The sequence below is a fragment of the Habropoda laboriosa genome, unplaced genomic scaffold (assembly GCF_001263275.1).
Source record: "Habropoda laboriosa isolate 0110345459 unplaced genomic scaffold, ASM126327v1 scaffold68, whole genome shotgun sequence".
In the NCBI taxonomy this organism is placed as follows: domain Eukaryota; kingdom Metazoa; phylum Arthropoda; class Insecta; order Hymenoptera; family Apidae; genus Habropoda; species Habropoda laboriosa.
The window spans coordinates 2,229,417-2,255,003 of record NW_017100195.1 but is presented as its reverse complement, the minus strand read 5'-3'; the positions used below and the strand labels follow the sequence as shown (position 1 = coordinate 2,255,003).

Here is a 25,587-nt window from a genome sequence, read left to right as displayed (position 1 = left end):
GGAAATGCCCTTAAAGTACGACATACGATCGATCGGTGATCGATGTGTGTGTTCGTGTGTGTGTGTGTTTGTGTATGACGTAAAACGAGAAATAAGGATCACGCGCATGACTGTAGTAACGTGTTTCATGAATATTAAACTCCGGTAGAACCGATGCTGTTCGCGCCGGCAGTGATTAACCGATCGAATACCGAGACATCAATGTTGGTGGTATCGATAAATAGTAACTATGACTGTGACTAAAAATAATGAATCATATATATATAAAATATAGATTTATTTTAATAATAGAAAAGTCTCACGTGCAAGCAGACACGCGCGAATTCACTACGTATACGCGTAACGTGCTATACAGATAGGTATGCACCCTTCGAGGGTTAGGCATCACCTACGGTGGTGCCGTAAGGACTGGCCGTGGCTCGACAAACATTCTTATTGCAACAACATTCGTTTTTGTCACGAGGGAGTGAATAGAAAGCTCTTTTTTTTTCGTGAGATCACACCATCGACGAGCGGCTGTGTTTGTTTTGTTTCTCTCTCTCTCTCTCTCTCGTAAATATCGGCCAGAGGATGCTTCTTTCTCTCTCTCTCTTTCTCTCATAATCACGCATACAGCACGAACACCCTCGTCTCTTTTGCTCCGCGTGTGCGCGCATCGTGGAAAATATGGCGTCACCGCGTTGGAAACATAGACGTGCCCGATAAACGAAACGGAACGTTTCTTTTCTTTTCTTTCATTTTTTGTTTTGCTCGAATAACGTAAAAACACCACTCCGGTTTGGTTTCTTCGTCGATTTCATCTCCGTGGTGCTTCTCATTTCTTCGTTCTCACCGTGGAAAGTTCGTTCGAATACACACGTTCTCCATGGAGGACAGTCTCTCTCTCTCTCTACGGTTTTACCTCTTTCTCACATTTGAGCTCACGTGAACACTATTCTTCCGGAGGTGTATACATCATGTGAGCGTACGGGTCTCAGAGATTCTTCGTGGTGTCTTTAGTCCTCCTCTTCGCTTTCCTCTGCCGGCCCGTACATGTCGGCTAGCTTGTCGAATCTTGGACCCCAGGCGCCTAAGTACTCATACTCGTGCTGCTCGTCGTCCGTTCCTGTTAATTTGAAAATAACTATTGGTGTATTTTTATTTTTAAAGAATGTCGATGAAATTTGAGTATTCGTTAATTATCTGAAATAGTATACTGTGAGATTATTAACACGTTCGCTACCACGGTTCTGTTCAAGCATCGTCCTCTATCCTTCGAATTATTTTCACTTACACTCTTTATATCTATATTTTTTTCAGTTTTACATAATACGATTTGTGCCTGTACTTTTATACACACCTGATATTTATTAAATACTCAAACTGTACATTTTTTATGATGTGTTACAAATAGATAATACCGTCCTATAGCGAACGTGTTAAGATGTATTAACAATTCAATATTTTATTAACGAGTGGCATTCGAACTGCAATAATCTACACTATTTCTTGGTTATACTGTTAAAATGTAGTTTGAAAATTTATTTGTTTTAACCAGGCAGTAGATTCCCATCCCAGAAAAATCTTATCGTTCTCTATTGTTCCTTTAGCAATACTGTCGACACAGAGATGTGAATACTTATGTTTCAGATGTTCATGTGTGCACTACCGGGTTAAGTATTATCATGGAGTAAGTTTAACTTCGAAGAAATATCGAACGAAAAGATAAGTACGTACCGGAAGCTAACGATGACAATGACCCTGCGATACTTCCGCCACCCTCGTATGCGTAATTTCGTAAGTCATCGAACGGTGGTGCATTTGGATCACTATCAGCCCTCTTTTTGTGATCTTCTATAAAGATGCCCACGTTTGGTTCTGGTCCTAGTGAATCTGGAAAATATTACAAATATTGCGGATAAATAACCTTATTAAAAATATTGAAAAATTGAATATTAAAAGTAACCTTAAGTTTATTTTAACCCTTTCGTTGCCGCGGATTTTAATACGTAATGCGCGTGGCAGACAATCAAGGCCTCAAAATCTTTCGTTTTAGCGTTTCAAAATTTTTAAGAACGTTTTAGAAATTTTTAGATAAAAATTTATCATTTCAAAATTTATTCCGTCAAATTAAAGTAGATATGCGTAGAGGACAAAAATTAAGGATTGAAAAGGGCACAGTGCGAGCAAATTTTCAAAGCTCCTGGAGGCGCCAATAGCAATGAAAGTGTTAAGTAGCAACGCACAAATAATTACTATACCAAAAGTAAAATAATAATTACTTACAGGGTACTTTACATGGCGGCAACTTTCCACCCATTTCCGGTATCGGGCCGCTAATAGGAATTTGAAGTGGGGTAATATCGAATGCGGTCATATCATCTTCTCCGCCACCCTCGTCATCGTAGTTGATGATATTTTCTCTGACATCATCGTCAGGGCCAGGATACTTAATATGGGATTCTCTTCTTCTATTATACACAACAAATACTAGAACAAGAACTGCAACAGAAAACATTATTTTCATTATATCCATTTCCAAATTCTTTTCAAAGTTTATCCAATTGTTTTGAACAATCACGCAAACAAATTTAATCGAACAAAATTTTCTTCTTCTCAAATATATAAATTTCTCTTTTTATTCTTGCTCGTCCAAACAGTTTAATTTACAGGATTACTCACCAAGAATAATCAGAAGGCAGACCAAAATAGCTGCCAGGGCTCCCATACTAAGTTTCAGCGTTTGTCCCTCTTGTACAAGTTCGCAGTTCTCTCCCCAGAAACCACCAGGACAAATACATCTGTACCGGAAACGAGGATCTTGATTGATGCATCTGCCACCGTTCAAGCATGGATAATCTATGCACTCGTTTTTATCCATGCATCCATTGTTATCGGGCGATCGAATTCTTCCTTCTCCACACCTAGGCGAACAAACGAAACAATATTTATACCATCGTGTTTCCACACAATAAGTACGCTATGTTTTGTTTTTTTTCGAGGATTTGCGAGGTACTTACGTGCACTCGAATGCGTTCCAAAGATCGATACATTCGAAAGGCTCTGAACAAATGACGTCGGCGCAAGGTTTATTCGACGGGCAATTCCTTTCCAAATTTCTGGCCATGGTTGCCTGACCCCATTGCGTTCCATTCATAGCAGGCGGTAATGGAAGATGCTTGCCCTCTAATCTTATGTCATCGAGACATCCTGTTGGAACATGTGCAAAATATTACATTGCCTCTTACTTGTTCCCTCTTCTAAATTCGATTTGTATACTAATAATACTTTAAGCGCCGGACCCGCTTTAACATTTATGTCCATAGCCAGAATTCTCGTCTACTTTGTCGTTCAATTTTAGTAGCTTTTGATAAGAAAATTTTAAACTTGAAGTAAACACGAATAGGGAATGTGCCAAATAACAGCGATCTGACCGAATATTGAAATCTTCCATTGCAAACTCTAAAGGGCTCAGTTTATACTCGCGAGACCGCGAATAACGCGTATCGGGAGGTATTGAAATCGTAGCGATTTTTGATTAAGAACAATACGAACGAAACGCATAGAAAATGTACCTCTCTGATAATCTGCGTACACCTCAAATGTCCTAACACCAGTGTATTCAGCCTTGCCACCCGCGAACACTCCTTCTTGTTTGTCAACCAACAGCCATTGGGGTCCCTCGAAAGAGAAGGTCTCGTTGAATCTCCTTCCTTCACCGCCGTCTAATTCCAAAGTCGCAGCTGATCCGTATCTCGACACTCGAACCGTGTGCCATTGTCCATCGTCGACCGCTATTGCAGTGAGCCAAATGTCGCGTTCTTCGGTCCTCAAGTTATTCAAGTTGTAGCGGAAATGCAGTCTGCTGTCCTTGATCTGGAAAATATAGAACGCGTTGTTCGTAAGAAACTAGATATTTTTTTGTACCGGATAATATGTAATACTTGGGTTTCTATAAGATACTTGGATCAAGTATGCTTATTAACACTTTGACTGCCACGTTGGTCATCTGTGACTGGAGGGCCTCAAATGTTTAGAATAATTCAAATAAAACGAATATCGTCAATTAAAAATTTCGAACGTCATAGCTAATTAGACGTTATTTTGAATTAAAAAAAAAAAAAGAAATAATAAAGAATAGTATAAAACTATGCTTAGAATAATGAAAATTTTCTTGTAGCACCCTGAGCAAAGTGTGTAAATCTGACATGACAGTGAACGTGTCAATAACAGAGTTCCTGATTTTCTCTAATTCACTTTTCACTCTTCAAAATATTAAAAAATATTAAAATCAAAAATATGACAACACTATACGCACCTCTAAGATCGCGTACTCCCTGTTATGCTGGTCGCTAACTCTGAACAGTTCACCGTGGACCTCTCGTGTGCGGAATCTCAGTTGTACCTGAGTAGAATATTTATCTGGCTCGAAGGATAATGCGTATTTGACGTAACTGTGCTCTTTGAACGAGGTTGGTATAGTGGGCGTCATGCATCCTGGGCCAGTCCATCCTGGATTACATTGACATCTGGCTTCTGTGAAGCTTCCTACGCAAGTACCATGTTCCCAGCATCTTAACGTGGATTCCTGATTGTTGCAAGTTTCTTCGGTCTGAGGACAACCAGCCACGCTATTCCTCGACAGGCCAGGATGAGCTAGGTCGTAAAGCTTGCTGTTGTGGAAAAGGTTCTTGATACAACCGTCGAAACCTTTGCCAACTGGCATATGCTTCCATTTATAGTGCGTCGGGTCGAATTGCTCGACGTATAAACCACCGATTTGAAGCGGCGCGTTCACGTTTAGGTATTCGTTGAAAGGTGGTATCATGCCTTGTGCTTGGCAGCTGGTGTCGTTGAACTGTGGCGGTGTGCCGTCTTCCGGTTCCGAGACGTTCGCGGACTTGCAGTAGTCGATGATCAGTTTCACGGACTGTAGAGATTAGTTTTGTCTAGATTAGTTTCACGATGGTTTAATCGAAGAGTAATTCCTTCGATTCCTTGAAATACGAATGAATTAAAACGAATCGAAGTATTTCTGTAACGATGCATAAAATAATTCTGTTGTAAAAAAAAAAAAGGAAGTATTGTCTTGAGATTATCTTTCTATACCATTTTTATCTGTGAATTTACAAAACTTAAAAAATAATTCCAAGGATGTGTATTCGAAAGACAAGGATTCGAACCTCCGTATTCCAAAAGATGTCAAGTCTGTGCCATTCTCCGTCGTCCAGTGTTCGTTTTGGTTTCACTTTCAGCTCCAAAGTACCGGAACCGAAGTCTATCAGAAGTCGGGGTATACCACGTTCCAGTTCAACGGATATAAAATCTGCGAAAACAACGAATTCGAGTATCACGAAGAATGAAGATTTCACCGAACAAATTCTAATAATTTTACAATTCACACTTGCTTACCAGAAACCATTACTTCATCAGCCTCAGGAGGAACAATAGGACCATTGTACAAAAGTAAACCGTCAGGCTTTTTAGTAATGAACTCGAAGCTTAAATGGCTATTGTCGCACATCTCTAGAGCAGGATACCATGCCCAACCATTGCCACGGAAACTTCTTGCCGTCTGTTGACACCTTGGACCGTTGTATCCAGCAGGGCACTGACATCTACGCGATAGAGAAAGAAAATGGTTAATTGAAATCGACACACTGTATTATTATATTGTACTAATTTCCACGATGCCTACGATAATCCAAATCTTCCTTCCACGCAACGACCTCCGTTGTAGCAAGGGCTACTTCTACAAGATTCTCCTTTGCTGAAATTCCGAGCTCCGCATGTACATTCAGCGATTACATCCACCCGTACACCAACCAACGCGGTTTTGTTCGCATTCACCATGTATGGTAAGCTGCTGATGTCCAAAGTGTTCGTGCAACTACCCTCGCACACTTCGTTCTCGTAGTAACACTCGTCGATGCCAACCATCGTTATGTTGATACCGACCTCTTTCTCGATCTAGTTGAATTAAAACGATGTCTTGGTAAATATAGACTGTTTGCTTTTTTTGATTTATTTATTAATTTCGTCTTAACCCTCATCCGTTCCTCAGTTTCGCATCTTAATAGGTCCCTTGGTGTTAATTTGACACAGTGGTAAAAAATCAATTAAATGAAAAGTTAAATAATTAATTATGTAAATTCTTTTATTAAATATAGAAAATAAACAACAAATTTTGTCTACAAATAGCGGAATAATACAATTTTTTATCGGAAAAATGTGTCAAACTGACACGAGGGACGGATGAGGGTTAAAGACGTCGGTGAAAGCCTAAAGATGTGCAAAAGACGTCTGAACAACGTCCAGTGTTACAGATCAAGATGCCTTTGAAACATATCGCTGGGAAGAGATATTTGTTGGCTTTCGACATCTCTAAGACGTTGTGTGTTATCTGAAGATAGTATTATATTTTTGTATAATTATACATATAATTCTGTTTACTATTAAAATCACAAGAACGAGGCGATAATAATTAGAACAAGTTTAGTCAAATTTCTGCTGCAGTGGTAATAAGATTTTTAGCGAAAATGATCAATACTACTTTCAATCGTGAATATTGATCGCTATCTATATTATGCAGAAATTTTTTCATTGGTAATTTTTATAGAAACAACACGGTACACAGGAGTCCACGTTTAATCGAGTAAAAGATAAATAAAAATTATAAAATGAAAATATTTGGTAATTTGAAAATTCAGCTGACTTACCTCTTCGCGATGCATCAGCACAATTCCATTCAGCCTGACAGGCTTATAATAGGGAGACCCATGAGCTGCGAATCTGATATCTGTTAACGGTGGATGCATTCTACGCAATTGCACGCTAAACACGTCTATATTTTCTCTATCGATATTTAACAGATGAGCCAATTTATCTCTAAACAATTCCGCTTTACTACGTGACAAAGTTTGCGACTGAAAGGAGAAGCGAAATAGTAATAAATCAGATACTCGTTTCAGTTGAACGAAAAGAACGAAACGTTCGTTGATCGATCAAATTCTCACCTTGTAGTCCCAAACACGAATGAAATCTTCATCCGTTATACCGGATATTCGAACTGATCCAGAATTTAATACAGCTTCGTGAGGAATTGTTTTCACGGTAACAGTCACATTCGCTGGAACGTCTGTTTGCGTGTGCTTCCGATCGTACACTTTGAAACGTAGATGGTATTTACCGTCGTGAGTGCCTGATTTCATATAAATCATACCGGTGTCCTCGTCTAGCTTAAACTGAGCGTGTTCTAAACTTTCCCAGTAGAACTTTTTATCCGGCAAGTCCCAATCGTCTAAATCGTAGACGTACACTCTGCCTACTTCTGTGTCCGGTGATTGTCCCTATATCGAAAATTTCATTTCTAGCTTCTGTTTAAATTTCATCAAATTATACAAATTTTTAACGATATTTAGAAACGCGCTTAATGCCTTCGATGATCAAAGATTGAAATGATTAAATAGAAATTTAAAGATAACAGGTAAATATTTCCCCTGGAATTTTTAACGTATTATTACTAAATTCGATGGAAACTTTCAAAATTTTTCTTTTTTGTACAGAATAAGGTGGATGATTGTACGTGTAAAAATAAACCGAAAATAAAGAATAAAATTCTTTTGCTGGAAGCCTCGTTCTCCAGAAAATCGAGTCGAAATATTATTGAGCGCGCGTGCACTTGGCTATCCCCTCAACATTTCAAACCCAATTTTTTCGTAAACGGGGCTTCAAACGAAAAAATATTATTCTTCACTTTCGGTGTATTTTTACGCGTAGAATCACCCTCTGCCCAGTTATACCATGTTCTGCCTCACCCTGAATACGAGGGTTACGATATTTAAACGTTGCATTTCATTCCGTTGCTCGTTTAGTTTCTCCATAAGGTATTTACCGGAGTTAGCAAAATTAAATCACGCGCAATATTACCAATCAAGCAAAAAATAAATAAACATGTAACCAAAAATTCAACGTACGAAAGTGTAATTAATACGTACTGCATAATTATATACAAAAATGTCTTTCGATCCAGGCTGCATCTTGTTGTCATTAATGTCCCCGATAATAACCGTTAAAGTACTCGTTCCAGACATCGACGGAGTCCCGGCGTCCTTGATAACGATCGGTATCAAGTACTCCTTTTGTTGTTCTCTATTAAATGATAGTAACGACGACACAATGGCCATGCCATCCCCATTCGCCCCCTCTGCAATGGAACAAAAAGCCGGCGTTTGTTAGCCAGAACTATGGAACTACTGCTAACAACGTTGCTTTTCCAAGGGAATATAATAGGACTGCGACGAGACTCACTGCTATCGCTCTCAACTTTGAAACTGGCACGAATCACGTCGTCCGCCTTTGGATCCATTCTGAAAGTGAACGGTGGGCCATTGCTCTTCGATCTATCGTCGTCGTCCGTTGCCAAGATCTCCACCACTTTTTTCTGTTGCAAATGTTCCTGCAGCACCGGTCGATAATCCTTGAGGAATCGCGGCGGATTGTCGTTTATGTCGTGCACGATTACCGTCAGCGTGGCTGTCGCGGTTTTTGGCGGGATACCGTCGTCGATGGCCAAGATTTTCACCTGAAACGATTTTTCACCGGTTACAGGTAAGTACGTGTCTGTTTGAGAGTAAAACTATCGCGAGTATCTCTCGAGAGTTGCATTTATCGGTGCACACTGTACTGAGAGTGCTATCGGAAAGCTGGATACGAGCAACCGTCGTTTAAATAAATAAATATTGTTCAGACAGGTATGAAGTTGTATTAAAAATGAAATAATTCCTCTCAAGGTAATTGGAGAAAATGAATAAAATAACTGTTATTCCTGTAATACAAAGAATGTTGCAAATAATTTACCTGATGTCTGGGGGTTTCCTCGCGGTCGAGACTCCTCTGGATCGACACAGTGCCATTTTCGTTGATCGAGAATTGCCTCTTACGATCGGAGCTTCTGTCAATCGAGTAATACACTTTGCTCTTGCCACCTTGATCAGGATCGGTCGCTGTGAACGTTTCAAGGCTGTTTCCAATATATGCATTTTCCGCCACTGTGGTCTCGATATTTGCTTTCTCGAACTGAGGCTGATTATCGTTTATATCACGGAGCTTCACGACCACCCAGGAATAGGCAACGTGATACTTATCGTTGTCGTTGTCTTCACCCTGAAAGCGATAAAACATTTGCTACTTGATGTTACTACACAAAAACAATACCTGAAAATAATTACAAAACTAGCGCAGGCGCGTACTATTCTTGCATACAGGATGGTCCTCGACTATTTTCGTTACTAGCAGACCACTCGACATTTTTTTGGTCACAGAGGATCCCTTTTTCAAATAAGTTTTCAAGGTAACGTTTAATGGTTTTATGTATAAATTTTATACATAAAAAATGTATTATATTGTGGTCGTTGAATTCGTCTCAATGCCTGCTATTTACTAAGCAAAAAAAAACTACAGGGTTATATGTTCATCAAAAAAGTGAACGTGACTTTGAAAACTTGTTTTACAAAGAGGCAGAAAAGATACAGGTATAGAGGATATAAAATTGATCGTGTGCACTGTATTTGGGTACACGCTGATTGGACGGCATTATTCTCAATACGACACGAAAGGGAAACATTTTCAACTAAAAAGACAGAATTCTTTCACTTGGTGGTAACTGATATGTCTCTAATTCCTTTCAGAGTATAAGGAGATCTTGCTCCAGCCGACTCTTTGTTACACTTAGACGAAGAAAAACAGGATTTGCCTGTTTAAAAAAAGGAAAAAGACAGAATTCTTTGAGTTTTGAGAATTCTCTCACAACTCAACATCCAGGAAAAACGCCATTCTTAATCTTGTTAGCAGAGGGTAGCCAAAGGAACAACCTCGTTACACTAGGTAAACAGCTGTGGACTTCAGGATTAATCATTTCGACGTACCTTGTCGTTGACTTGTATCCTAAATCTAAAACCGTTGCTCTGCAGTTGGTCCTCGTAATCCAACGACTGTACGATCTTCAGGGATCCCGTGCCATCGTTGTTTCTTACCATGGTGAATTTGTCCGCACCATAACCGCTGTGATCGATCACCTGTGGTTGTGAATTGAAAAACGGCGTGATCAAAGAATTAGCAAACGAAACGAATTGAGAGAAAGCTAGAAAGTTGTTGCAAATTTCAGAAGTTACCAACTTATTTTTCATTAATTCATTTCTTCTGTTTACTTTTGTTTGAACTAGTTTCTCTCTCTCTCTCTCTTTTTTTGTTTAGCGAAGTCTTCGTTTACAAATTGAACAGCCAGTTTGAGAAATCAGAGGAAGAATAACGAAGCTACGAAGAGTGTACCTTGTATTGAAATTTATTTGTTTCATCCTCGTCGTGTACGGTGACCGTAAGAATTGGCATTTCCGGCAAATCTGGTCCTTCAGTTTCGTCTACCTCGGTGAACCATTCCTCTTTTGTAAATTGCGGAGGCATATCGTTTATATCCTTCACTCGTATAGACGCCGTCCCCGTTCCTGAATATTACGAGAATATCATTTCGCCTCGCGAGAAAGGATTTGTAAATTTGAGAAATTGTAAGAAATCTCGGCCGTGTTCGGGAGAGCTCTCGAGAGTACGATACGCATCGAGAACTCGAAAATGTCCTGGGGCATATACTATGTTACGAATAAAGCGAAGATGAACAAATAATCGCATACATGTACGGCATACTTTGTTATTTAAATATTATTAACGCTAGGTTTACGGGACGCGTGATTTTGACGCATTTCGAATGTCATTAGGAAAATTACAGAAACCGTTTTACATTTCTCTCCTACCACTTATGCTTGCTATAAATTTCATATAACTATATTGTTCATATTATCGTTCATTTGCTTTTTACTCATCAATTTGACGCGTGTCCGTAGAGATAGGTATATAGGAAATGTCCGTAAACCTAGTGTTAATTAGAATAATATATAAACAATAATAGAACTTATCATACGCAAGGCAAAGAACACACAAACGCCAACAAGCTGAAATTTTCAAATTTCACCAAGAATCGTAAAATTATCTTCTGCCGGTTCCATTTATTTCATTCCGGAAAAGAGGATTTGTAAATATAAAAAATTAACGCCAACGAGTTAAAATTTGCAAATTTGACAAAGAATCTTCAAATTATTTTCCGTTTGTTTCGCCTCTTCTTTAATTTACCTTTCAGCCCTCCTCCGTCCACCGCAACCACTTGAATAGAATAATCCGGCGTACGTTCCCTGTCCAAACAGCATACTGCCGTTTTTATCACACCGGTTTCCTGTTCGATAGCGAAAATTGGCGAGCCAGTTTCCTCCTCGATAACGTTCTTCTCTATGGAGTAAAGCAGCTTAGCGTTTACGCCCTCGTTTGGATCGTCGTAGTCGATCGCTGTCATAGTCATCACCACCATTCCTGAGACCAAAATCGTGAAATGTTAATTGTAAGTAAGTGGTACGCGTTCGAGAGATAGAAGGAGGAACAGGAATAAAGGAACTCCTGTATAAATTATTTACACTTGCGTAAAAATTCTTTTACACCGCGTAAGAATAATGTGTAGTACTAATTTTCGTAGGATCTTTAACGGAAGTTGATAAAAAATTGTGGGAATTGACAAATTATACCGTATTATAAGATCACAATGGAATTAATGAAAATCTGCCGCGAAAAGTGATCGATCTCCCGCGAAAAGTAGCGTAAATTGATAAATTATACTGTGTTACGATAACGGAAATCTCCCGCGAAAATTTCCCGCCTGACCTTAACGACGATTTTGCTAACGACTTTGGGGAGAGGGTACCGCAGGTATATAAGGACCCGCCGATGTTCCGCGAACTTATTCACCCTTTATACTGGGCCCTAGACACTTCGCGGCAAATTAGTCTTGAAGGTTCTGAGATGTGAATAGGGTGGTCGGGGGCTACTAGCTAGCCTATGTCCACCCTATGCACACACTCTGCCTACTTCTGAAACTTCTTAACTAGCATTCTCAATTATCAATACTTGCAAAATTTCTATTAGACTTTGAAAATTTTTTTATTAAATAAAGTTAAATTACTTCTGCGTTTATCGATTCTTACGGACATGTACTGAAATTTTTATTTTGAAATCAATTTTAGAGAAATTCCAAGTATTGATAATTATCAGTAAACTATTATCAGACTTTAAACATTCCACTTCGAAATTATTTCGAGAGTTTAGGGAAATCGAGATACTTATTAGTAAATTGTTATCAGACTTTGAACGTTCCGCTTCGAAACGAAAATTGCGAAATTAGGTTGAGAGTTTATTGAAATCGAGATTTCAATTTTGGGATAGGATATCGATTTTCGAACGAATTTGAGATTCCGCTAATGGAAAGTTTCGTCGTTTCAGGTGTTTGTCGAAATTAATCGAAAAGTTTTCACTAGGTAACTAATTAAATACATTTTCGTTACAGCTGATTAATAATATTTACCTTTATTCCAGCTATTGAATCTAGTTTGAATTTTTCTATTATTTTCTCTGATATTGAATTGATTGTACGATTTGTCATTTTGTAAACAAATAATTCACAGCTGTCCAAGGATTTGCATGATTTGCATGAAGTAGTCAGTTGAATTGTTGTATTTTATATTGTGACTTGCTGATTTGCAACGAGTGGACTATACTCGTTGCACTGTGCCCACCTTAATTAAACCGTCTCAGTAGTTTACCGTAATTTTCCGAATTTATTTTGAGAATTTTTCAATTTTTATAAATACTAGAGTCACCGAATCGCGTATTGAAGCAATAGCTTCACCCCTAGTTCGCTTATTATTGAATATTTTCCCGCGTTTAACTGATACTTCCTCCCCAATTATCGTCGCGTATTTTATTCAAATTTTCATCGATTACAAAATCGAAAAGGATATCAATTCGCGTTTGTTCCTTTCTTTCAATTTTTCGCTCGCGTTCTACGAAAGTTTGGTTCAATAATAACACTGAAAGTAATACAAATTCGCGGCTTCCCCCTCACTAAATAAAACTGAAATAAATCGCGTTGCGAAATACTTTTCGCGTCGTCCATTCCACAGTGACTCGCAATTTGTGGGTCTGCGAGTCTTGGAAAATGAACTGGAACTGGAAGGATGACGATCTGAGAGGAAGGAAGGAAGCAATGCAGCCAAAATCCACGTTGCACAGCCCAGTTGTCTAATCTGCGAATTGTGAGTGACAAAAATGGGTTTTTTTTCTGGGAATATGGTTAAGTAGTTAGTTGTATTGTCTATTGCCCCTAATTCAACCGTCTCACTAGTGTTTCGCAATTAATAATCAATTTTAGTAAATATTAGAGTCAGTGAATCGCGTATTGAAACAATAGCTTCATCCCTAGTTCGCTAATTATTGAATATTTTTCCGCGTTTAACTGACACTTCCTCCCAGTAAAGTCGAGAAAGATTCGCGTTTGTTCGTTCGCCGCGTTTATTTCATACTTTCAATTTTTCACTCGCGTTCTACGAGAAAGTTTCGTTCGATAGTAAAATTTAAAGTAATGTAAATTCACGGTTTCTCCCTCTCTAAATAAATCGTGTTTCGTACACTTTTCGCGTCGTCCATTCCACAGTGACTCACAAATTGTGAGTCTGAGTCTTGGAAAATCAACGCCGAGGAACTCTGAGTGGAAGGATGACGGTCTGAGAGGAAGGAAGGAGGCAATGCAGCCAAAATCTACGTTGCAGAGCCCAGCTGCCTAATCTGCGAATTGTGAGTGAATTTTTTTGGGTTTGGTGATTGGTTATATATGTGTGTGCATGTTTGAAGCTGAACCACCAAGAGCTCGAAGAAGAACTGCACGGATGTCTGTTGCACTACTCGGTGCAAACGCCCACCATTTATTAGAGTTTCCCAATTAGTATATCGCGTCAATTCAATTTAGAGTCAATTTCCGTAATGAATTTTTATTTTCGCCCATTATTTTCGGTCGATACGAGAATTTATTACGTCGCGTCGCGATTGATGTAATAGCTTCATCCCTTTTTCGGTTTTTGCTTCTCCTTTTCTCCGCGCGTTTATTTCATACCTCCCTTAAACTTTTCCTAAATGTCCCAACTAAAATGAACTACACAAAAATACGAAGGATGATAAAAATTCGCGGTTTCGGGGACTAAATGAAATTCGACGGGTGAAACTACACTTGAAAAAAATCGCGATCCGTACAGAATTTCGCGCGACACTTCCACAGCTTCCTGAGTCTGGTGGGTCTTGGTCATTGGCTTTGGGTCTCTCAGTCTGTGATTTTGGCTATCGGTGGGATGAAAATTTAAGGCTGAGGTAATTCCAATGGTCCACTGAGGGAATTTCAAGTTTCACGGGTCTGAGAGGAGCTTCCAAGTCAATCGTGGGTGAAAATTGAAGGCTGAGAGAAATTTAAGAGTGCACTGAGGGAATTTCCAAGTTTGATGGGCCTGAGAGGAGGTTCCAAGTCAATCGTGGGTCAAAATTCAAGGCTGAGGGGAATTTCAAGTTTCACGGGTCTGAGATGAGCTTTCAAGTCAATTGTGGGTGAAAATTCAAGGCTGGAGAACTGAAATGGGTCGTTGAGGGAATCCCCGAAGGCTGGATAGATCTGAGAGGATGGAACTGCAGCCAAATTGTAAGTTGCCTGAATTGTTTATCTTTCTAATCAAATGTGTATTTTATTTTTGCAGGAAATATCCCGATTTATTAGTCCCCATCGAAATAATAGGATTGTCACATCGCGTTTGATAATAGGGATTTCAATTTTTCTTTCGTTTCTATCCTTTCCTTCGCAATTTCTGACGAGTGTTGCATCGAAATTTTTGGTAAACGATATAAGTCACGTCCCTTATTAAATAAAATTAAAATAAATTTCCTGGCCGTGCTTGATCATAGAGATCAATTCTCAAAGCTTGTTCTTGCCAATATCGACGAGGCAAAAAGTATCGAAAATACTGAAATGGTTCGAGGTAGGAAGAAAATCTATTTCACAATGCCCACCTGTGTGGATTGTGTTTACAGTGTGTTGTACGTTTCTTCAACGGTTAATTAAACATTCTTCGGACGAATATTTCGAGCTCCTATCTCCAATTCTAAAATGAATTTTCTCGTGAGTTTTATTCTGAGTTCCTTTGTCGGAGGTTTAAATAGAAATTCTATTAGTATGATTTTACAAATAAATAATAAAATGATTTTATGTGTGTTTTACTATGAATTCCACTTTTCTCCTTCTGATTATCCACAAGTAAGAAAGATATCCTAATCATTTATCCTCGTATTCCAACTTATAATATGCAATAAAATAAAGATATTAATGTATTAATGTGTGGTCTGCGTTTAGGGAGTTGTACGTTTTTTCGATGATCGATTTAGGTAAATATTTCGAGCTCACAAAAGAGTTCAATTTTCTCCTGTTCGAAAAAGAATTTTGCCTTGAGTTGAGGTATGAGTTTCATTATCAGAGGTTTAATTAGGTATTCCCATTGCTACGATTTCATATAAGAAAGATATCCTAACAATTTATCCTCCTATTCCATTTAATAATATACTTCTTTTCTTACAGAACTTCGTTGTATATTTTATCAATTTTTATCGCACGTTAGCTTTAAGTAACTCTAAGGTAGAAAATTGTACCGAGTGTGAAGTGAGCGTGAGTTTTAACTTTAAGTATGTAGTTCGTAAGATGAAATAAGTTAGCATAAGACAATCGAAAATATTCTATTCATCCACCGATGGACATCGTGGGATGCGTGCACTCTAATTTTAATTTTAATTTTAACTAGTTCGTCAAATAAAATAAGTAATTATAAGATAGAAAAATTGTATGAAATACAATGTGCGCGCTTTCTTACAGAGATACGCGACTCATTTGTAGCATAAGATATCATTTCTATCGTCGATTCGAAACATAGAATGATTCTCGATCACTCCTTTGAGCTTCTCGTTAGATACTTTGTGTTAGGCTAGTTGGTTCCTTCGAGTGATCGCGAATTTCTCATTTTTCAATACCCCATTAAGGAAGTTTAGAATCGGGAATTAGAAGGAAACGAAATTTTTCGAATCTTGAAGTGTCCGATTTTCTTTGCTACAAATGAGAATCGCGTATCTCTGAAGATAGAAAGCTGCCAGTAGGGCCACTGTTTTTGTCGGGTCCCTTGCGTAGTCACCTCCTCGTGGTGGGACCTGGTAATTGCTATTCTTTTCCAAAGAACATTCTCACTTTTGGAAAGGGACAGCAAGCTGAGTACTACGCGTACCCGTGGCCACTATGATTCTCACGAATACAGAGTGGACTACGGGTACAAATTATATACACAATTGGTAGACTTTCTGATACGCGAGCGTTTCAACTTCAAGTAGTTCGTCAGATAAAATAAGTGAAGTAAAGTAAGATTTTTGCATTACGCGCGTTTCAACTGTAAGCAATTGATAAGAGCTCGTAAAACATGAAGGGAATGAATTCTAAGGTAGAAAATTGAACACTATGCTATTCTGCTTTTTCTAACACTTATTCGATATACAAAAATCCCAATGGTTATGGAAGAAATAATCAGATACGCAAAAAACCATAAAGAGAAAATGAAAACACATCCCAACCAACTAACTGTGGAGTGTACTAACACTATGCTATTCTGCTTTTTCTAACACTTATTCGATATACAAAAATCCCAACGGTTATGGAAGAAATAATCAGATACGCAAAAAATCATAAAGAGAAAATGAAAACACATCCCAACCAACTAGCTGTGGAGTGTACCTCGTAAAAGGAGCATGGCATATAAAACCATAAAAATTAAAGAATCACCCTGAGGTGAAATTTCATTGGAAACTGTCACCCACGTGCTATGTAATCCATAACACATACAAGAATTTACCTAATCTCCAATGGACAAATTGTTCTAAATTCGAACATTCTAATTCTAACATTGGAGTAAGGGAGTCGACTATTTCCAACAATTCCACAACACAAGCCGTGAACCATGGTATGCCGGTAAAAATCTAAAACGAGAAATTGTAACAACGATAAATAAATGTGGATCAGGCCATTATAATTTCGCTCGAATAGGCATTACAATACGAAAGACAGGGCAATGCCCACTATTCGATAGTCAGAGAACCACCCTCGTCAGAAAATTACATAAAATGAACTACCCTCTTCCATTGTCACGCAACCTTACACTCTGGAAACCCACAGGAGATTTGTAACGCCGTTCACTCGTTCCTAAAAAGCTGCAAACTATCTGTCTAAAACATTGTACCTCTTTGACAATTTTTCGTACACGCGATGAAATGCAAAATAATCTCAAGAGAGATTAAAATTGCTCGAAATAAAAAAAAAATATAATTCTAACATTCTAACGTAATATTCTACTTAAACAAGTACGGGAGAAGATTTCAAGTACTGAGGAATTAGTAGAATCGATGCCTAAACGCTTACAAACTGTCGTCGATGCAAAAATAAGAATTGTAATATAAACGGACAAAAGTGTGAAATAGCTTTAATACATAAAATTCGCTATTCTATCGAATTTGACCGTAAAAAGTTGCTAAACTACCGATAATAAAAGCTACTAAACTAAGAGAATCGAAAGTATTACATTTCACGAAGTCATCTTTATCCGATTGTTATCGTAGAAAAAGAAGAAAAGAAAGAGGTGGTAGGTATATTTTCTTCGTGTCGAAAGAATAATCGAGCGTTACCTGCCGTCCCATTTTCCGTCACGTTCCCGAAATAAATTTTCGGAAGGAACGCCGGCGCATTGTCGTTGATATCCTTGAGGTTCACCTGAACGTCAGCGTAGCCGACCAAACCTTCTCCGCCTTCATCTTGAGCAAACACAGTGAATCGCCACTGCGGCCTTCCACTTGGCTGATCCCTGTCCAGTGGCTGTGGAAAAATGGCCGGATTACGGCTTTAAGTGGGCTTAGGATGCTAGACAAATTTAATAAAGCAAGAAGCATGGTCAATCCTTCATACAACTTTGCACCGCTTCTTCGCGGAGAGATGCATTTTCCGGCAGGATTACGAATTAAATTGCGATTCACCGACGAAAATTTCACGTGCTTCTGCTTTACTATTCTCCTCCCTGCTATGTTATAAATGCTCAACACGGTTTAACGGAATAGTTCGTTCATTAGCAGATTTATATCGAATTAGACACGTTTTTTAAGGGAAACGTGTGAAAGCGGAGTGAATTTTTGAATTTGCCGAAATATGTTCAACGAAGGAATATAAATTAAATCAGGCTTTATCGAGTGTGTACGGCTTTCCATCGTTTCGAAACGTGAAGAGATTCGAAATTGATTAATGGACAGGAAAACCGGTCGTCAATCAGGGGGGAATTAAATAGCTAGCAAGGAAGATCAACCGATACACGTTGATTTCGATGAAACTTCGCAGACACGTATTTTTGTTCAGCTGCTAATATTTGTGTTTAGGGAAAACTATTAGTTGGAATATCTTGAAAAGGGGTGGACGCAGAGGAAAAATGTTGAATACGAATTATGTCTGCTTCTTCGCGAGGAATGATATGATGTAAACGAAATTTGGGCAAGATTTTAATTCCGTCTGGAAATTTGAGTCGCTTAATTTCTATGAGAACGTTTATGAAAAATATCTCTCGGGAGAAACAAACCTTTAGAACGTAAATTTCGCCGCTGGTGCGGTTAATATCGAATTTGCTGTTCGCTGGATTATCAGGATCGATACCTTGACCAGTTAAGAAGTAGACAATGTTCTGTGGCCTATCCTTGTCACCATCGGTCGCTGTGACCTGTGGAAAAAAAAATGAAAAAATTGCACGCAATTGATAAGTCGCTTCTTTTTTATCACTTCGTCAGAGACGTTACGATATTTCAAATTTTCACATCGCGGTACAGAAATTCACTATTGTGTGTACGCAGCTTATGTTCCATACATGAGATTCTATAGTCTACGATACATATTTTATATTTTACATTATGTATTCTATGTTGCTCAATCCATACTTTATGTTCCCCCATTCGATATCACGCTTTCGCGTTCTGAATTCCGTAATACACCGTGTACTCCACAGGTACAGCCCCATTGGTGTTTATATTTTACAATTCTCGTACGTAGGCGTAGATTGTTTGAAATATAACAAGTAGTAGAAATTTCTTTATAAAATTTCAAATTTAAGAACTGCTAAATGCTCTCGTAAATTTACAAATTTGGAATTACTCAATTTAATCGTAAATTTCCAAATTTGGAATTACTAAATTCTCTCGTAAATTTCTAAATTTGGAATTACTAAATTCTCTCGTAAATTTCTAAATTTGGAATTACTAAATTCTCTCGTAAATTTCTAAATTTGGAATTACTAAATTCTCTCGTAAATTTCTAAATTTGGAATTACTAAATTCTCTCGTAAATTTCTAAATTTGGAATTACTAAATTCTCTCGTAAATTTCTAAATTTGGAATTACTAAATTCTCTCGTAAATTTCTAAATTTGGAATTACTAAATTCTCTCGTAAATTTCTAAATTTGGAATTACTAAATTCTCTCGTAAATTTCTAAATTTGGAATTACTAAATTCTCTCGTAAATTTCTAAATTTGGAATTACTAAATTCTCTCGTAAATTTCTAAATTTGGAATTACTAAATTCTCTCGTAAATTTCTAAATTTGGAATTACTAAATTCTCTCGTAAATTTCCAAACTTAAGAATTGCCAAATTCTCTGATAAATTTCCAAATTTGGAATTACTAAATTCTCTCGTAAATTTCCAAATTTGGAATTACTAAATTCAAACCTGAATTAAAAATAAGTCGACTGAACGTAACGTATGAACTCTATTTAGAGTAATAATTACCCCAAGGACACGTTTTGGCAAAGTCCTGTCGTCCTCTTCGGTGATCTGTGTCCTGTAATTTGGACGCTCGAAGACAGGCGGATTATCGTTTACATCCTTCACGTGTATCACGACCGTCGTGTGGTTCTCTTTCAAGTTATCAGACGCGGTGAGGCGGAGCTCATACTGTAAGATTAAAGTGGAACAAGTGGATAACAGCGTTTGCAGCTGACTTGAGTTACTACACTGACAGCGGTCTTTTTTTTTCGAGAAAAAAGGAACGAGTTTCTTCAAGCTAACTACTTACTATCGTTCTAAAAATCAACGAGGTCATTGTGAAAATGATTAAACAACGAAACTCCGTATAAAATCTCGAATGATGAAAAATAGCTAGAGGACCGGGCGTTCATTCTTTGATAAGCTTCAAAAGTGCAGGAAATTAATGATACGCTAAAAAAAAACTTGCTACGCGGAAAGTTGTGATAAAAAGAAAATTACGATAACACTGGGATATTGTTGCATTATATCTGACGGGGCAAACAAATTTAGAAGAAACGAGATCGCGAGATGATGGAATAATTTGAAGAGTATGAAAGTTTCTTCTTTAACACAATTCATAACGAAAGAAACAACAGATAAGTATTCTTATGAACATAAAATGTAGTTTTGAAAACTTATTCCACGAAATAAGCCAGAAAGCTAAGGAATTAATCGAAAGAATTTCGAATTTTGTCATTTCGATAGCATTTATTGTAATTAATTATTTTTCAAACGAATTTTACACACGGTAGAACGTTAACATTTAAATTTATCAGAAGAATGTTTCTTCAATTCTTCGAAAACTCGTCATATTTGCGGAAATCGTGAAAAGCCAGGGCAAATATATTCCGAGCGAAGAGAATTTTCAGGGTGTTCGATTCAAAACAAGCGATTTCTTCAATTTCCCACTGAAATTTACAATAATGCCATTTTTACGACACGTCATCTAGAGCCGCATAAAACGGAAGACTTATTAAAGCAATGACAAACTCGTGTGCAGGAAACGTGCAATAACCGGGAAACTTTTTGCACTATTTCCCGATTTTATTGGGTTGCGAGTAATAAAACGCGAAACTCGGGCCGTGGTTAAAAGGATTAACCGTGTTACGTATGGGGGAGGCTCTCGACAAGTTCCTCCCTCTGTTTTTCCTTTCCTTTTCCACCGCTGTCAGTGTTTTCCGCGAAACCACGATGTACTAACCCTTTTCCTTGTCTCGTAATCTAATGCACCTGCGACGTAAATGGCGCCAGTCATATTCTTCACGGCGAATGCACCGCCTACGTTACCGCTCGTAATCTCGTATCGAATACGCGAGGCTGTAAAATGCAGAGAAAGATCCTTTCAGATGGAATTCCACGGGAAATTACGAGATCTATTTTCCCCCCCCATTCTATCATCCATGTCCTGCTCGTGAAACGGCCGAGAGATACGCGTCTTGAACTTTTCTTCTTACAAGTTGCCGAGTGAAAGAAGATGCAAGGACGATCCTGTCGCGGCGTATAGACAGAGAAATGCAATGTAGCGAGCAGCTAAATGCCAGGCTACGTAAATCTCTCAAAACGAGTGCCACCGCTGAGTTACTGCCGACTTGTGGGTGCTCCGGAACTTCGTGGGAACGGAGTTCGATCGCCGTGGAAGTCGTAAGCGTTCGCTTGGCTCTCTCTCTCTCGTGTCTTTCAGGATCGAGGGGGCTGAATGGTCGAGCTAGAAAACCTCAGTTACCCAGAACGAACTTCCAAGAGCCGTGAGTTTACCACGGACGCATTCGAATAACTCAATCTCGAGGAGTTAAGCTCTGCGTCCTTTTTCTTCGCGGGATGTAAACTGCGCGTGATGCAAGAGACCGGTGTTAAGGTGGTATACTATCTTGGGGTTTTTAAGAATAGCTGAAACTTTGGGAATTTTTTTCGATGTTTTTCAGAGGATGTAAGAGTAACTTTCAGGTTTTGTCTTCAGTTTTTGGAAAGTAAGAATGTTACAGAATGGAGGAGTTATTAGCTAATTGACAAACTTCTTCTTTTAAAAGAATTCTTTTTGATTTTTCATTTTTGTAATTATTATAGGAACGACGGTAGGCTGAAGAAGAGAAAGTTTTTTCTACCAAAAGAGTCGACTAGAAAATTTCATAGTTGACATATTGAAAAAATTGTAAGTTACATTTTTATTTTAGACGTTGATGTTCCAGCAGAAGTTTCACAATAACTCCTCGATTTTGTAACACTTTTGCTTTTTAAAAATTGGAGGGAAAAGCTGAAAGTTACATTTATATCTTCTGAAAATCTTGAAACTCTTCATTTAGCAGTTGTGTATGACAAAAAATTCCCAAACATTTCCTTTTCTTTCTGTCATTTATAACATAATACGCACAATGTAGTTTTAGATATCAGAATTGCATTAATCTTCGAGATTTCTCAATTTTGAAAATTTCTTTCTAACGCGTTTGCCTCTGTCGTAGCAAATATTCAAATGCATCCAATTATATTTCTATATTTGCATTAATATTCTCGTTGCAGTTGTACACCATTTTCCACGCGATTAAATCAGAGTTCGTTGAAACACCACAAGTGTTTTCAAGTTTTCCCTTACACTTTCACGGTCCACCACAAAATTGTTATTTAAACTCTTTTTTCACCGGCTGCAATGTCGATTCAATCACCGAGAAACAAAAAAAAAAAAGAAAGATAATTGACTACCGACAATCATCCAGAACAAAGTAAACAATCGAATATTTCATCTTTCTGATAATCGACTTTCGACGACGCTCGACTCTAAGCGCAGGATTCATTAAACCGGTTGTTCTTGAAATTTTCACCGGGAAAATTTCCCCGGGGGAGCCTTGTTCAATTGTAAGTAGTAGAAAAATTAATTCCTCCGTCTGTATTCTTCTTTCACTCGAGAACGGAAAAAAAAGAAAAAGAAGGAAAACGATTGGACGTGGTCTTGGCAGGCAGGTAAACCAGATCTGTCTTTAAAGCGAGTTTTATTAGAACTTAATAAGGCAGAACGTCTAAGTTCCTTAATTGAGGTCCACCGGATAAATATGTTCCGTGTCTTCGGATCCGGCCGTCTGGTATTTAAACTTTTGTAAGCAGTTTATGTGCCTTCGGAGCAGGAGTCACGAAAAGGCAGATGGATTTTCGCGGAACTTGTTAGCTGGGTTAAGGATACAGAACTTTGAGCCGAAGTATAAAATCATTAGCAGGAATAGAGGGAAGACACACAAGGCGAATTTCAACTGTACCTTGCGAGAACTCCAGACGGTCTGAAAATTATTTTTCCAGCCCTCGTCGCACCGATATCTCTGGTTATTATTTCATGCGTCGCGATAAAAGCCATTTTTCCATTTTTTTGGTAATGTTGCTTAGTTCGAAAGCGAGTATTGTGGATTGTATAAAGCACTCTTTTCTTTTTCTCTTCTATTTTTAGCCATACAAGTGTTTTATATTTGACAGAATTCTTTTGTTAAAAAAAGTGGCGAGATGCTTTAATTTAGAAATGTGCAAAAGTAGCGCGAAATTATTATTAAAAATTGCAATTCGATTAATTCAGAAACACTTTGTAGACATGGAACGCGCATCTTTTTGTAGATTTAAATATCTATGAGAAATATGGTCTTCCCATTTTCGTGTGAAAAATGTTACTACTGATAACGAGAAAACTAGAAATTTTGAAGTTTACTTTGTCTTCCAAGGATGAAGAACTGCCACCTTCGTTTACTCAGAAACCGTAAATATTTCTCGAGTAATATCAAATTGTACCAGGGCATTTAAGATAATAAAAAAATTACTATTGTAACAAGGAAAAGAACAAATATGATGTATGTACAAGTTAAAACAGGAACAGAACCTCAACCCTGCTCAAAATAAAATATTTGTTTAACACCACCTAAATCGTCGTTTACAAAAATAACAAAAATCACAGGAAACAGCTTCTTTGAATTCCCAGAACCTTCTTTAAGAATACCAAAAACAACAGAACAATTAATTATTCAAAATCCTTAAGAAAACATTTTTCACATTGCAGCTGAGTACGAATCAAATTGCAATTAAACTAAAAAACTTTGATATCCCGATCGGAGATGTCTCCGACTGTTCGGTGTGTCTTCATCAAGGGACCTCTATCCCTGACAGATTCCGACGTTTCCTGGTGAAAGAAACAATGGCAAACGCGTCACCGCGTGTCACAAAGTTCCCTCTCCGAAGGGTAACTCTCATTGAAAATTCGTCAAAAGTGAGAATAGGTTTCTGCGTATGTGTCCACTTACACTCGTCGTGATCTTTGGCGGTGACAGTGAGGACCGTGTGCTGGATATCCTCATTTTCGTCTACTTCAGCCTCGTAGAGGCCTTTGTCGAAGTAAGGCGGATTGTCGTTCTTGTCAGCTATTCCAATACGGATGAATTTTGTCACTGTAACAGACAAAAGGGAGAGCATCGCATTAAAATTTCGTTCCTTTCCCACTGCGATATGAATACATGTTCCGTCGCGCAGGTACGGAACGTATGGGGTCTTCGTTGACCGGGTTTATGGCACGCTCGCACGAGAAGACGCTTCGTAGCTCCGCGAAAAAATAAGTAATTTCTTACAGAACAATGCCTTTAGAATTTCGACTTTTCCGCGTCCTCAATACCCAAAGAGGTGTCATAAACCAGGTATTACTGAAGGGTCAATCCACACGCGCGTATAACAGCACTCTCGGCCGAGGGTTAACCTGGCGGGAATTTCCGACGCGTCACCGAAGGACAGCGAAGATTCCACGCACCCGCAGGTAGGGCGCCACTCCTTCCAAGGAAAAGCGCGCTAAGGGCGCAATGGAAGGGTGGGTGACACTCGAGGGGCACGTTGATTGGTAATTTGTGCATACGTGAAAAACCAATCAGCGTGCCTTCTTGCACCTGGCAAGAACCACGTTGATTGGTAATTTGTGCATACGTGAAAAACCAATCAGCGTGCCTTCTTGCACTTGGCGGGAGAGTCAGTGCGAACTCTAGAAAAATTCGGCGATCGAGCGAGAGATTCGAAAAGGTTCCATCGAGCGAACACCACTAGATCTCCAGCCGTTCGAGGAGACACAACATTCAGGAGACAGATGAAATTTTCAGCGTGTGTATAATTGACATAGATCTATAAAACGTATTTTTTAAATTTTCACTACGAGCTCAGATAAAAAAGTTGTAAAAACGACTTTCGCTATTTTCTTCGCAATTCCGACTAATTGCAGTTTTTTCAAAAAATTTTTTACACGTCGTCTAGTAAACTAATCTTTCTAACTTCTCGAAGAAACGCAAGTAGTTTGGCCCAATTTTAAAAAAGTTATTCCATTTTATAGGGTGTATGAATACTTTTGTCCTCCACTGTATATAGGTCGCCGGGCAATCCCTCTAAAAGATTCAAAGCTTGTATTTCCTTATGATATATTCCTTGAATATGCAAATTCGTTTCTATCCAGCTTTTTAGAAATCCTTCGGTGTCTATTGTGAAGGCTCGCGTATACGTTCTCGAGATAAGGAGTCAGGGGACAATATTTTATTTCATCGCTGTAAGAGGTTCGTTTGATTTCCCAGAGAAAGAGAGAGAGTCCACGTGCAATTGCACAATATTTACCTTGAAAATTCACGAGTAATTTCCATGGATATTACACGTATATTCTTAAAAGGCTTTTTCGTGGAATAGAATTCGATTCTTCTGTTTGAATTACAAATAGCAAAGTCGACCAGCTTAATATTCATGGCGAAAGAATTCTGGAGCACCTTTTCTTTCCAAATAGCAGTGAAGGTC

General features: G+C 38.3%; 1 protein-coding gene across 1 annotated transcript; it reads right to left on the bottom strand.

Annotated features, from left to right (window-relative positions):
- Positions 1–592: 592 nt before the first annotated feature.
- Positions 593–24,167, bottom strand: LOC108570306 (neural-cadherin-like). The gene is made up of 23 exons (XM_017932144.1): positions 24,075–24,167; positions 21,011–21,126; positions 19,792–19,956; positions 18,594–18,731; positions 17,659–17,845; positions 11,161–11,394; positions 10,309–10,481; positions 9,906–10,055; positions 8,839–9,144; positions 8,290–8,563; positions 7,977–8,185; positions 6,996–7,328; positions 6,699–6,905; positions 5,678–5,949; positions 5,392–5,597; positions 5,163–5,305; positions 4,298–4,909; positions 3,555–3,855; positions 3,000–3,189; positions 2,662–2,903; positions 2,266–2,481; positions 1,717–1,872; positions 593–1,105 (listed from the first exon to the last, which is right to left on the bottom strand). Exons 2-23 carry the CDS (start codon positions 21,062–21,064, stop codon positions 996–998), a joined length of 4,878 nt encoding a protein of 1,625 aa, XP_017787633.1. The 5' UTR covers positions 21,065–21,126; positions 24,075–24,167; the 3' UTR covers positions 593–995.
- Positions 24,168–25,587: the final 1,420 nt, after the last annotated feature.